This window comes from Mangifera indica, chromosome 11, assembly GCF_011075055.1.
Source record: "Mangifera indica cultivar Alphonso chromosome 11, CATAS_Mindica_2.1, whole genome shotgun sequence".
Classification (NCBI taxonomy): Eukaryota; Viridiplantae; Streptophyta; class Magnoliopsida; order Sapindales; family Anacardiaceae; genus Mangifera; species Mangifera indica.
Genome location: NC_058147.1, coordinates 3,009,293 through 3,023,371, shown reverse-complemented (window position 1 = coordinate 3,023,371; position 14,079 = coordinate 3,009,293). Strand labels below are relative to the sequence as shown.

General features: G+C 31.7%; 2 protein-coding genes across 2 annotated transcripts; both read left to right on the top strand.

Annotated features, from left to right (window-relative positions):
- Positions 1 to 1,342: 1,342 nt before the first annotated feature.
- LOC123229139 (subtilisin-like protease SBT3) lies at positions 1,343 to 3,960 on the top strand. Its single transcript, XM_044654749.1, has one exon. It carries the CDS (start codon positions 1,487 to 1,489, stop codon positions 3,776 to 3,778), a length of 2,292 nt encoding a protein of 763 aa, XP_044510684.1. The 5' UTR covers positions 1,343 to 1,486; the 3' UTR covers positions 3,779 to 3,960.
- A 6,659-nt stretch (positions 3,961 to 10,619) lies between these two features.
- On the top strand, positions 10,620 to 13,530 carry LOC123228638 (probable BOI-related E3 ubiquitin-protein ligase 2). The gene is made up of 4 exons (XM_044654088.1): positions 10,620 to 10,845; positions 10,931 to 11,034; positions 11,390 to 11,706; positions 12,937 to 13,530. The coding sequence occupies exons 1-4, from the start codon at positions 10,772 to 10,774 to the stop codon at positions 13,462 to 13,464; spliced, it is 1,023 nt and encodes a 340-aa protein (XP_044510023.1). The 5' UTR covers positions 10,620 to 10,771; the 3' UTR covers positions 13,465 to 13,530.
- The last annotated feature ends 549 nt before the right edge of the window (positions 13,531 to 14,079 follow it).

Below are 14,079 nucleotides of genomic sequence, written 5' to 3'. Positions count from 1 at the left end.
TCTTATTTATTATAGAAAAATTAAGCTTAATAAGTATCTTCTGAAATATAAGAAATTAATCTGCGAAAGCTATTATGAATACTACTGTAAACATTGAAATATAAGATGAGGGGTATTTTTAGAATGAAAAATATGATTTGCTTAAAAAGCAAAAAGTTAAGAATTCTTATCAAAAAATGTTTACGTGATAAACTGATTGCTTATTTTAATTAATTTCCCATTGCAATGACTTAAAGTACATCTCCAAAATTTGTGGTGCCAAAAGTAAAGCTTTCCTCATCTAGCTTTTCAAAAGCTAAAATTCAACTTTGGCATTTTTGGTTCACATGAATCGTCCCCTCTTTAATCATTTCGTTATTGGCGCAATAACTGTACCGAAAACAAAACCCTAAAATTGTCAAAACACCCCTCAGATATAAAGCATCCAAAACTTGCGAAAACACTTTTGAACAAATAAGTAGTCCAAAAACCCTTCAAAATAATAACATTTTATATATAATATAATATTATAATAATATATATAATATTATATTAATATAATATAAAATATATTATAATATTATTATGATATTATTATAATATATAATATAATATAATATATTATGATATTATTATAATATATAATATAATATTATATTATATTAATAATATTATTTAATAATATATATTATAATATTAATATTAATATTATATTATATATAAAATATTATATTATATTATAATATAATTATAATATAATTATAATATAATTATATTATATTAAAACAGGCAAAGGACGCCAACCTTTTGCCTGTTTTAATTCTTTTTTAGAGGCGTTAACGTCAACCTTCAAAAATTAAAAAGGGTTGGCGTGTGGCCAACCCATGCCAGCCCTTTTTAATTTTTTTTTCTGTTTTTTTAATTAAATATCTATCTTATTTATTAAAGCGAAAAACTAAAATTTATAGAATAAAATTTTATAGGTCTGCCTATCAGTTTTTTTTCCAGATTTTTTTTCTATCAACCTTTTTAATTTTTTTCAGTAAAGAATTTTTAATTTGAAATCTATTTTTTTTCAGTTTTTTTAATTTTTAAAATATTTATTTTATTTTTTACATGATTCCTTTATCATTTTGGAAGAAGAGGAAGAAGAGAAAAAAAAGTTACAGAGAAGAAGAGAGAGAATTTGTGCATGAAAGATTGAAGAGGGGTATTTTAGGGAAGGTGATTACTGTTGTGATATATTTGTGAAAGTTTTAGGATAGGTGATATTTTTATATATACGGAATAAAATAGTGGTAAAAATTTCAATAACTTGAGGAAAAAACCATATTTGTTGAGAGTAAAAATTCCGGCATTTATTATATGGTCCCATAACTAGATAGCATATGGAAAAATAATGAACTCCAGGATTTCTTGAGGTTCCCATACTTCTCTACTCTATATAAGCGAACCAATTTCAAGATGGTTTTCAAAAACCACCCAACTTTCTAGCTAATTCTCCTCCATGGCTACTCATAAACTTGCCTTGTATGGTTGGTTTTCCTTGATCCTTATCTTACACCTCATCTCCGCATCAGAGCCCGATAATTATATTGTCTACATGGACTTATCGGCTATGCCAAAAGCCTTCTCAGCCCAACATCACTGGTACTCAGCCACTCTTCAATCTGTCTCTACAACTGTTAGAGTTGACACCAATAACCGCAGCAGTATTTTATCCTCTTCCAAACTGCTCTACAGTTATAGTCATGTTATCAATGGTTTTAGTGCAAGTCTCACTCCTGCTGAGCTTGAGGTCTTGAAAACCTCTCCAGGCTATATTTCGTCCGTTAGAGACTTACCTGTTAAGCTAGACACAACACATTCATCTCAGTTCATTGGCCTTACATCGAAATCGGGGCTATGGCCAGAATCAAAATACGGCCAAGATGTTATAATTGGGGTGATCGACACAGGGGTTTGGCCAGAAAGCGAAAGCTTTAATGACAGAGCAATGACAGAAATTCCATCAAGATGGAAAGGAGAATGCGAGACTGGCACCCAGTTCAACTCCTCATTGTGCAACAAGAAGCTCATTGGTGCTCGTTTTTTTAACAGAGGCCTGATTGCCCACTACCCCAATATCACCATATCCATGAATTCTACTCGTGACACAGACGGACATGGAACGCACACTTCATCCACAGCAGCTGGCAGTCCTGTTGAAGGTGCATCATACTTTGATTATGCCGCAGGAACTGCAACTGGCATGGCTCCACAGGCACGAGTGGCCATGTATAAGGCCATTTGGGATGGAGGTGGTGTCATTTCTGACATAATCGCTGCGATTGATCAGGCAATTATTGATGGTGTTGATGTTTTGTCCATGTCATTGGGCTTGGATGGGTTAGCTCTGTATGAAGACCCCCTTGCCATAGCCACATTTGCAGCCATTGAGAAGAATATTTTTGTCTCTACTTCAGCTGGAAACCGAGGGCCATTCTTTAAGTCCCTACACAATGGCATACCCTGGGTCCTCACTGTCGCTGCTGGCACAATGGATCGTGAATTTGGCGCTATTTTAACTCTAGGAAGTGGAGTTCAAATCAAGGGCTCCTCTTTATATCCGAGGAATGTGTTAAGCCAAGTCCCAATTGTTTTCATGGATGACTGTCTCAATTTGAATGAATTAAAGAAAGTTGGAATTAAGATTGTTGTGTGCCAAGACAAGAATGATTCCCTTAGCGACCAAGTAGAGAACATTCGCAACGCTAAAGTCGCTGCAGGTGTCTTCATATCAGATTCCGATGACTTGGAATTCTTCTTGCAAACCTCATTTCCAGCAATATTCATGAATCCGAAAAATGCTGACATTATCATAAACTACATAAAGAGCAACTCAGACCCAAAAGCAAGCATAGAGTTTCAAAAGACAGATTTGGGTGTAAAACCAGCGCCACTTGTTACTAGCTACAGCTCTAGAGGGCCATCCCCGAGCTGCCCACTTGTCTTGAAGCCTGATATTATGGCTCCTGGGGATTTAGTGTTGGCTGCATGGCCTGACAAAACTCCAGTGACTGTGGTGAATTCGGAGCTTCTGTTTAGTAAATTCAATTTGCTTTCAGGGACATCCATGGCATGCCCACATGCAGCAGGAATAGCAGCACTTTTGAAGGGAGTACACCCAGAATGGAGCCCTGCAGCCATTCGATCAGCCATCATGACCACATCAGATTCCATTGATAACACAAACACTCCTATTAAAGACGCTGCTTTTCATAACGAACCTGCCAGTCCTCTAGCCATGGGAGCTGGCCAAATCAATCCGAACAATGCATTAGACCCTGGCCTTATTTATGATGCAACATTGGAAGAATATGTTAGTCTTCTTTGTGCATTAAACTTCACCATGAAGCAAATTCAGACAATCACAAGGTCATCTTCAACCAATTGTTCTGTGTCATCTTTGGATATAAACTATCCGTCTTTTATTGCTTTTTACCCCGGAAATGACTCAAAATCCGGACAGAAGAGCACAGTGCAAGAATTTAAAAGAACAGTGACCAATGTTGGAGAGGGAATATCAACTTACTCCGCTACAGTAATTACAACAAAAGGGTTCAAAGTGAATGTCATTCCTGATAAGTTGGTTTTCAAAGAAAAATATGAGAAGCAAAGCTTCAAGCTGATCATAGAAGGTCCAACACAGATGGAAGACGTAGTAAATTTTGGTTATCTCCTGTGGGCTGACATTGTAGGTAAACATCTGGTGAAAAGTCCTATCGTAGTCACAAGTCTGAGCACAGACAACACATAGGAACTTTCGCAGAAGAAGTAGACCAATCAAAGATTATATAAATTAAAAATGCAGCTGGTGATGGAGTTTGGAGATGCCTGCAACTAATTATTTGGATAGGATTACAGAGGTGTGGTTGTTGGTTGTATCCATTTAAAAGCAATTATAAATTATAAATAATAGACCAATTGCTTATTAAATTATTATTGTGAACTGTAACAATTTGATCTCAATCCTAAAAAGGTCTAATTATCTGATTTATTATCAAGATATTATTTATTTTAAATATAGAGTCTAACTTTATAATTTAAAATATGTTTTAATAATTTAAAAAATTTATAAATTATTCAATTAATCAAATTTTTTACCTCTAAATAATATAAAATGTACAGATAGAATATCACCAGATTATCTCTTTTATATTTTACCAAAATAAAATTTACGTAAAGGCCATCACAATAACATTGTCCAGCTGAGAGAGAGAGAGAACGCGCCAAAATGGTAAACAGACAAAATCCACCATGAATAATGAACATAGTCAAGCTGATTGATTTGTCATTATCAAAAATTCCAATTTTTTGCTGAGCGCCAGGCATCTAATTGCTTTTCAAGAAGGTTTGGTTTACGTATATTACCGGTTGGCTTGACTTGACATGATACAATAATTTGGATTTCATTATTAATTTAAATATAATTAATTTGTTCCAGGTATATGCATGCTGGCATGCGTAAGTGCTGGGCCTTTAATAATAAACCTGCAGTATTTTCAACCGTTTTAACCCTTCCCAAGAAAAATTTCTGAAAGTCCACATTCATTTCAATCTCTCGCTTCCACTGAATGTGATGAAGATAAATGTACAGAATTTGCAGACGGCCAAGGAACTATTTTCCACTCAAATTTTGACCTATTCTTGAAATCAAATTCACGAAGTTTAAAATTTTAAAATATTATTTATAGATTAATTATTATTAAAAAAATTGAGATAAAATTTTTATTTTATTAATAATATTAAAAATGTGTTAAATTTATTATATTTTTTTTAATTGTTAAAAATTTACAACTTTACTTATTTTTAAAGTTTTCTTAATTTTTAAAAATGGTATTTTTTTAAAAAAATTTAGGGTTTATTTTTTAAACACTTTTTCGTCACCAGAGACAACGTTTAAACCTATGAATCTTTGATCACCCTTTATTTTTCTAGCACTTTCAAAAAACACGTATTCATCAATTCTTTTAACATCTTCATCAATTCTTCTAGAATCAATGAGGCTTCATCGATATAGATGAATCGATACGTCTTTATCAATTCATCTAGAATCAATGAAGATAACTTATGGATAGAATTTTAGATTTCTTAAATTTCATAAATATGATTGTGATAGTACTTTGGCCTTTGCAGATAGAGGTAACAGTCGTTTAGTAGACTAAATTCACATATGCAATAAATATGTGTCCCCATGCTGCTTGATGACACTGTGACACTGCAATTTAATTCAGTGAAAACACGCAAGCTCTTCCCCCTTCATTCTGTCTCTCACTGCATGCCACAACCATACAAGCTAAGAATCTAAAATAGCCTGGGTAGAATATGACTTCACATACGCAAAAATAGCACCTCTTTTCTTCCAGTCTTTTTCTCCGATGGTTGCCAGTTGTTTTCGTTTCAGTGTAGAGCTTAAGGTAACGACTCAGTCTCCACGAATAATCTTGTACAATATATTTATAGGCATGATATAACCTTAGAACTGAATAAATAGACCACATATAATAGCATGGTTTGGTGAGTCTGTGATTGCCTGCCCGTGAATATGTGACTTATCAGCCACTGATAGATTCTTCCTTGCCTTTCCAATTTAATAACTTTGCGTCAATTTACATCCAAACTCCAGAATCTGAAGGGCACTTAAGAGAAAAAAAAAAGAAAAAACTTTCTAGGAACTTTTTGATTCGATCAATGATTTTAAAATCGAACCAAATTAATTGATTCAATCGATTGAACTAAAAACCGACTTTCAGTCCAACCCAATTAATATAAAAAAGTAATTTTTTAATTGAACCAGTAAAACCCAATCAAAAACTAGATTTGATCAAATGCATCATTCAAAAAATAAGGTTTGATTGGATTTGATCAAAATTTTGAATATTTTTAAAAATTTTAATTATTTTTAAATAATTTGATTATTTTTTATTAGATTGAATGAATTTTTGAAGGTTTATAAGAAAAAATAAGTTCAAAAATAAAATAAAAAATAAAAAAAAGTATCTTATATATATTGAAATATCATTTACACGCAATAATTTATAAAATTATATTTTTTTCTATATTATAAGATTGAGACTTTTTTATTTTAATTATTTTATTGAAATCAAATAAATAATTGTTACTCTTTAAAAATGATATATTCTAGTCTTTATTAGTGTGAGTATCTTGATTGATTTTATTTTTTTATAAAATTTTAAATAAAATTTATTCATTATAATTTGATAATAAATTAAATTAATTAAACTAATCAAATTATAAATTAATAAGATAATTAATTTAATTATCAGTCTGATTTTAAAAACATTAAGTCCAATAACGTTGAGTTTAGTGGCACCTTGACAGGCTACCTGCAAAATTGGGCTGTCTTTTGTAATGTAATATGCTGGATATTAATGTATTCTCGAGTTCTCAACGTCATTTGTGGGTCTCTTTTTGTTGAAAATGACAAAATCTGTGGGGGAGGAAACGGTCAAATTAATGTGGCATTTAGTAACGGCTGAATGATTTCCATCTGTTTTGAGGTTAATGGCGGTTTCTCACCCTTGAACTTTAATTAAAAAGATATTTTCCCAACTTTCATCATGCTGTGCTATTAAATTTCATTAAGTTTCATGAAAATAACGTGAAAAACAAAAATTTAATTATAAACTTTTAAAGTATAAATAGTATTGTGATAAGTTTAATTACTTTTACACTTTTATAGCAACATTAAAATAACCAAAAAAATGAGTTATTAAAATGAATGTAATTGCAAATTACCATAATTTAATCTTCTTTTTTATTTTTTAACTTTCATCTTCGTCTTCTTTCACAATATGTTGGTATATGTGTCAAATTGCACTTCTGTAAACCTGTAGGATCACGCTTAGTTTATAAAAGGCCAAAGGACTATTTTCCACCCAAACTATGCTCTATTGTTAAAGTTTCCCCATTAACTATGAAAATACCGTTTAGCCACCCATGCCCGGTTAAATTTAACAGAACCCTAACATTTGAAAATTTTATCTCTTTTTGTCATCCTAAACTTTAAAAACTAAAAGTTTCTTCCAGCCTAAATTTTAAAAAATGACAGTTTCACTCTAGGGTTTCGTTTTGAAATCTCCGACGAAACGACAACTTTTAGGTGTCTCCAGAAGAAGACCTCTGGGAAGACGATCATCTTTCCTGACGAAGTTCTTCGTCTCCCAAGGCTTCTCCTATGCCGATCGAGCATCCAAATGAGAGAAAAGAGATCGTCGGAAGGAGAGGATGCTTTAGGAAGGAGAGACCATCGGCAATGGAGCTGGAGATGTTGTCGGAGATTTCAAAACGAAACCCTAAGGTGAAATTGTCATTTTTTAAAACTTAGGCTAGGGGAAAATTATAGTTTTTAAAGTTTAGGGGGCAAAAATAGATTCTATTTTAGTTTATTTTTAATATTATAGAAAAAATGATGATTTTACTCTTACCACCGTTAATTTTAACTGTTCATGGGTGGATAAACAGTATTTTCATAGTTAATGTGGGGAACTTTGACAATTCAACATAGTTTAGGTGGGAAATAGTTGTTTGGCCTTTATAAAACCTAGAAGGATTATGGCTACATTCCACTAAAGCTAAAAATACTTATCAATGCTTGTGTCAGAGTTGTGTAAAACTGTGATAGATTAGGGTTTGTTTTATTTTTAATAAAATGAATTCTCGCCGTTTTGTTTGTAGACTTTTTTTCTCTGTATTTCATCCCACAAGTAGAGATTAGAGTTTATTTCTTTTTGGGCTTTTGTTGATCTTTCTCTTTGCACTACCACTGTCACTAGTCCACCATCGATGCCCTACCATTGCCATTGCCATTGCCACTTTAGGACTTTCACCCACCAAATGATTGGAACTTCATTCTTTTTGGTTTTTCTAGTAACTTTTAGGGGGCGTTTGGTTTGGGTAATATTTGATTACTAAAATAGAAAGATTACTTTGAAGATAGATTACTTAAAAGATTACTGGGTATAAATGATTACTATGTTTGATAAAATTTGATAGGTATAAATAATTATTGTGTTTGGTTAAAGGTAATAAAAGATTACTAGTAAATTATTTTACTTAAATGTCCTTGAATATAATTATTTTTAAATATTTTTTATATTATTTGTCATATTAATTAAAAATAAATTTATTTTGATCTTAAAAAATTAATACATAATAATTTTTCTATAATAAACTCAAGATTACCCCAGTAATCTTTAAATACCTAAGGTGAAGGTGGTAATCAGATTACCACCTATATTACCTGCCACGTCAGCATTGGTAATAGAAGATTACTGTAATCTTTTATTACTGACAAACCAAACAAAGGAATAAAAGATAAATTACCAAGGTAATTTTAAAAATCACCAACCAAACGCACCCTTAGGTGTTTTCTTACATGTACAAAATTGGGTTTTGCTTAGTTTATCAATTAACCTTTTGTCTTGTCCCTCTCTCTCTCTCTCTCTCTTTTTTTTTTTTTTTTTTTTACAAAAGAGCATTGCCTACCTCTATATAATTGAGTCATAATTTCATAATTGTGTAGTATAGATTAGATTCATCTTGCTTATTTGTTTGATCATTGAGTTAAGTGTGGGTTGATCTAATGAAATGAAATGGAAGGTTTTCTTCTTCCTTCGCTTCTTCCAACTTCCTCTTAATTAACTTGTTACTAATATCATTACCACTACCATTACTACTAATATTTTATACTAATAAAACCAATAATATCCACACATTGTCAACACCACACCCCACCACCATCACCACTAACACCTATCACCCACACAATACTTCTACCATCACCAATCACCACACACCCTTTCACCATCATAAACCAAAAACCACTTTTCGCAACCTATAATGGTTAGTAAATGGCATCCACCATGCAATTACACACCAACTCCAAACAATACTATTGTTATTGTCACCGTCAACCCTACCTAAAAAGAACATTTTTTGATATACGAAAAAACTAAGAAAGCAAGAGACAAAAATTAAGAGACAAAAAAAAGTAAAGATATTTAATTTAAAAAGTGTAATTGATATAAATAATATGATATAGTTATTTGAACTAGCAAAATATTATTTAACCAATAAAAACCAACATCTAAATTGAAAGAAGTGTGAAAAAAATATCACTTAATATTCAAGAATGGGATTGTATCATTCAAACAAATTAAAAAGACAAGTGGAGAATAGTTATTCCCCCTTTATTAACCAGTAATATATTATTTGTATTCCAATATTCTTTTTATATCTTAACGTTAAGAGGACATTTGGTTAGTATAATTAAAGATTATTCTAGTAATATATTTTTTATTATCTTATTATTTTATTTAATTTATCAAGAAATAAAAAATTTTAGTAATATTTTATTATTAAGGATAATATGATAGATAGTATAGAAGTAATTTGATTATCACATCTAGATTAGGTATTAAAAAATTGGTAAAATAATTTTGATTTTGTCATAATTTAATTCGTATAATTTAATTCGTATAATTTTTTAGATTAAAATATTTTCACCTTCAATCAATATAACAAATGATATAAATAATATTTTTAAAATAATTATATCTAAAAATATTTAAGTAAAATAATATTTTAGTGTTATTTTATTACCTTGAACTAAACATAATAATTATTTATATTTATTAATTTTAATCAAACATAATAATAATTTATATTAATAATATTATGTATATCTACTTTTAAATACATAAATAAATATATATATAATAAATTATCATATAATTAAAAATTATTTTATTTTTAATTTAAAATTATTCAATTATTTACCGGCACACATTATATGTGAATTTGGCACACTCATCGTGTTCGTGTGAGCCTTTTAATGGATCAATTAGCAGCTCAACTCGTCATATATATATATATATATGAATGATTTATTCATTATTTTAATTTTTTTGGGCTGGGTCAGCGCGTCAGTCCAGACGCTGCATGCATTTTCAAGGGTCTAGGCCTTGACATGCCTACGCTGAACACACTAATAATTAATACATAAGTAACTAATTTTTCTTACCCAAAGGCCCAAGGTTTAGCCCAAACCACATCCGTTAAATGTTCAAATTATACTTTTTCATCCGCAATTGAATGCAATTAAATGAAAAATGAACTCTAATACATGTGTAGAGACTGAAGTTACCATATTGCCCTTATTTGTTTGACTTTTGTTAATAATTATTTAAGATACGAAAAGTTATTGAAATACTCAAATTAATTTGTTATTTTTCAATTTTTCCCTTGAATAATTTGAAAAGGAGACGAAGATAGTTTGAGATGGATAATAAAAAACAAAGACTATTATATTGAACCCTAAATGAGATAGAATTAGAGCAAGTTATGTGCGAGTAGTGATGGAGATGAAGGGAGACTTTTTTTTGCGTCATATTTAATAATTAAATAAAAAAATTATTTTAAATATTATTATTAATGTTTATATAAATAGTATATCACTCTCATCGCTGGTCAAACTGATTCGATGATCAATTGACTGAAATGAACCCTTTTATTGGATCAATGTTTTGTCATGGTCTATAAGGAGATTGCGTTCAACTTTCTAGAAGCGCCGTTTAGGTCAAAAAATAATTTAGAAACAATATCGGTGGTGAATTGTTAATAAGAAGAATATCTGCCATCGGCCAACTCTCCAGTCTCCTAAATGGCAGAATTCATTTCTCTAATCTTTCTTCCCCCGTCTCTCTAGACTTGTTTCTGAAGTCTCACAATGGCTCTACATCAACACCATTTTCAGCAACACTACCAGCAAACTCAACCACAACAGCACTCCAAAAATTTCAGGTAATTATGTTTTGAATTTGGAAACATTTTTCTTTTTTTTCTTTTTCCTAAACCCTATTTTGTGGTTTTTGTTTTTGATTTTCAGGAACTTATATTCAATCGATGGTCAGATTTCGCCGCCGGTAGCTTATTACAACACAGCAAATAATCTACCGGATCAGTCTCAGCATCCTCCATATATTCCTCCCTGTAAGTTTCTTCCTCTCACCATACTCCGTTTGATGATTGATAAATAATTAGGAAAATATAATAGAAAAAAATTGAAGTGAAGGCGTTGTATAATCCATTTATGTAGTTTCCAAGAATATTAAACAGATGAAAGAAAAACAACTTAGTTAGGTTTTGAAATTTGCTTTTGGCTTAATCGAGCTGTATAGTTTATCGTTTGCTTTTCTCACATGTCCGTAAGAAAAAAGGAAACGTTTCAGCTGAGTATTTCATTTTCTAAGTGAAGCAAATTCATTTTACAGAAAGAATTTCTAGATGAGTTTAATATATGTTTAATCTTACGAACTTTGGTATGATGTGTTTGTTTTTATTCTAGTTCATGTTGTTGGGTTTGCTCCTGGTCCTGTCAATGCAACAGACGGTAGTGATGGAGGAGTAGATTTGCAGTGGAACTACAGTTCGGAACCAAAGCGGAAAAAATTAAAGGAACAGGATTTTTTGGAGAACAATTCGCAGATTTCATCTGTTGATCTCTTGCAAGCACGACCTGTGTCAACTGGATTAGGTTTGTCACTTGACAATACACGAATGGCTTCTTCTGCTGACTCGGCTATTTTGTCACTCATAAGTGATGACATTGATAGTGAACTACAGCGACAGGATGTTGAGATTGATAGATTCCTCAAACTTCAGGTCTGTTCTTTTTTAAAGATTCTGTAAGGTATCAATTTGTATATTATTAGAAAGAGTAATCAATTTCCAGAATGGCCCTTGATTTTGTTTTGGAGCAATTACTTTGTACTACAATATATGGAATCTTAGGATTATGTTGGTGTTATATATCTTGAATGTTTATGCAGCTACCATGTTCCTATGTTGATATTTTGGTGTAGTTATCTTATTTGTTAGGGTTCCTTGGAATAAATACTGGATCAAGTTAACAATTCTGATGCATTGTTGATAGTACTGGTCTTTAATTTACTAATTCAGAATTTTTTTTATATGCATCTAATAAGCTTACAATTATTACTCTTGTTCTAGTTTGAGTCGGCCAACTGTTAAACGATGCAAGTTTGGCGTTAGCATGGCTGTTTGTAACTGATGTGGCTATTGTTAACTGACATAGCTATTATGTTTCACGAGAAGTTTTAATAGAACCTTTCACTTTTGACCCGTCTGAAAAGAATTCTTTCAGTGTATGTCAAATGAATAGGCACATAATTGTGAATGATATATTGCTTACTAATGTGTCATAAAAAAAAATCTTACAGGAAACATGTTAGCTTGCAGTTTGTGAATTTTAGTAAATAAATGAAACCAAAGTTGCATTGCATTTAGTAACTTAGTTAAGCTATTTACGCATTGCAGCCATAAATGCAATTAATAACTAAATAACCTATCTTTTTTGGTAATTAATAACTAACCAATCTAGCTGAAGGTTTTATGATACAGGATCCCCATAATTAGGACAATTGATCTGTTCATTGGTGATGCCTGTCTGATTAATGTGTGATTTGATCTCGTTTGGAATTGTTTATGTACCCTTCTATTTTCATGTTAGATAGATGGACTTGTGTCCATATTACATATTTAGAATTATCTGGTCAAGAGATAAATATAGGTGTTTGAAGAGTATACAGAGGCCGAGAATGCTTACAACCTTGACTCTCAAATGTTTGATGATTCGAGAATTGTGGTTGTTTTATTCATATATTTTTGAGTTTAATTTGATTTGATCATATATTAAAAGTATCGACGGTAAGAAGGCTAATTACTTTTTTATGACTCTATAGTTTAATGTCTTATTTAATTATGATCCCTCCAATTGTTACCTTTTATAGTGTAACTATTGTTTATTTTTTTCTTGTTAGTTGTTCATTTGTAGCTAAATCTGTTGTTTGATTGTGTTCATCATCAAAATAGGGTAACCGATTAAGACAAGCTATCTTGGAGAAGGTTCAGGCCAGCCAACTGCAAACCATCTCATTTGTGGAAGAGAAAGTTATCCAGAAACTTCGTGAGAAAGAAGCAGAGGTGGATAACGTTAATAAGAGAAATATGGAACTTGAAGAACGAATGGAGCATTTGGCTGGGCAAGTGGGTGCTTGGCAACAACGGGCTAGGTACAATGAAAGCATGGTCAATGCCCTGAAGTTGAATCTTCAGCATGTTTATGCTCAAAGCAGAGACAGTAAAGAAGGATGTGGTGACAGCGAGGTCGATGATACTGCTTCATGCTGCAATGGTCAGGCCATTGATTTTCATCTTCTCAGCAGGGAAAATAATGATATGAAAGAGCTGATGACTTGCAAGGTTTGCAGAGTTAACGAGGTATGCATGCTTTTGTTGCCCTGTAAGCATCTTTGTCTGTGTAAAGATTGTGAAAGTAAGCTTAGTTTTTGCCCCCTGTGTCAGTCCTTTAAGTTCATCGGCATGGAGGTATATATGTAATGGGGGTAAATGTGAAACCTTAATGTTCTTTCACCATAATACTAATTGTTCCTGTCATTTTGATAATTGCTTCTTCCATCATTAGCACTCTCTAATATTTTGTTGCCATCTCATTCATATGAAGCTTTCAGCACTGTCTTGAACCTTCTATTGTAGTTAGTTTTGTATTGTTGTACTCTGGTTTCCATATGTTATTGATATCTAGGCTCCGAAACAATTCTTTGGTTATGGAGTCTGGAGTATTTCATTAGGCTCCGAAACATGGTTTATCACAATGGCTGTTATATGGAGATGTGGATCATGAAGCCTGGCCTTATATGAAATGAAGTGATTCCTGTTATATCTATTTATCTTAAGCTGTACGATTTGATCAATGAGTTGAATTCCTCTTGGGGGTTCCAGAGCTGGAATTGGACTGGGCTTGCTGTATCAGACAGATTGTAACAAGTCTGACTTGGCAATCACCTTTTTTATTAGTTGGATTCCAATGAAGTTAATTTAAGTTTAATTTAAATAAATTAAACTTACATTAGAGTTTTAGCTATTCATTGAATACTATTCACCCAATCCATTCCCCTTCAATATTGTCAACTCAAGCAAGCTTCTTGGATCTTA

Bases quoted from the DNA above. Each gene is read 5' to 3' on its own strand.
- LOC123229139 (XM_044654749.1), top strand. From the start codon at position 1,487: ATGGCTACTCATAAACTTGCCTTGTATGGTTGGTTTTCCTTGATCCTT.
- LOC123228638 (XM_044654088.1), top strand. From the start codon at position 10,772: ATGGCTCTACATCAACACCATTTTCAGCAACACTACCAGCAAACTCAA. The intron at 10,846-10,930 runs GTAATTATGTTT...TTTGATTTTCAG, and splicing joins CAGCACTCCAAAAATTTCAG to GAACTTATATTCAATCGATG. The intron at 11,707-12,936 runs GTCTGTTCTTTT...TCATCAAAATAG, and splicing joins ATAGATTCCTCAAACTTCAG to GGTAACCGATTAAGACAAGC.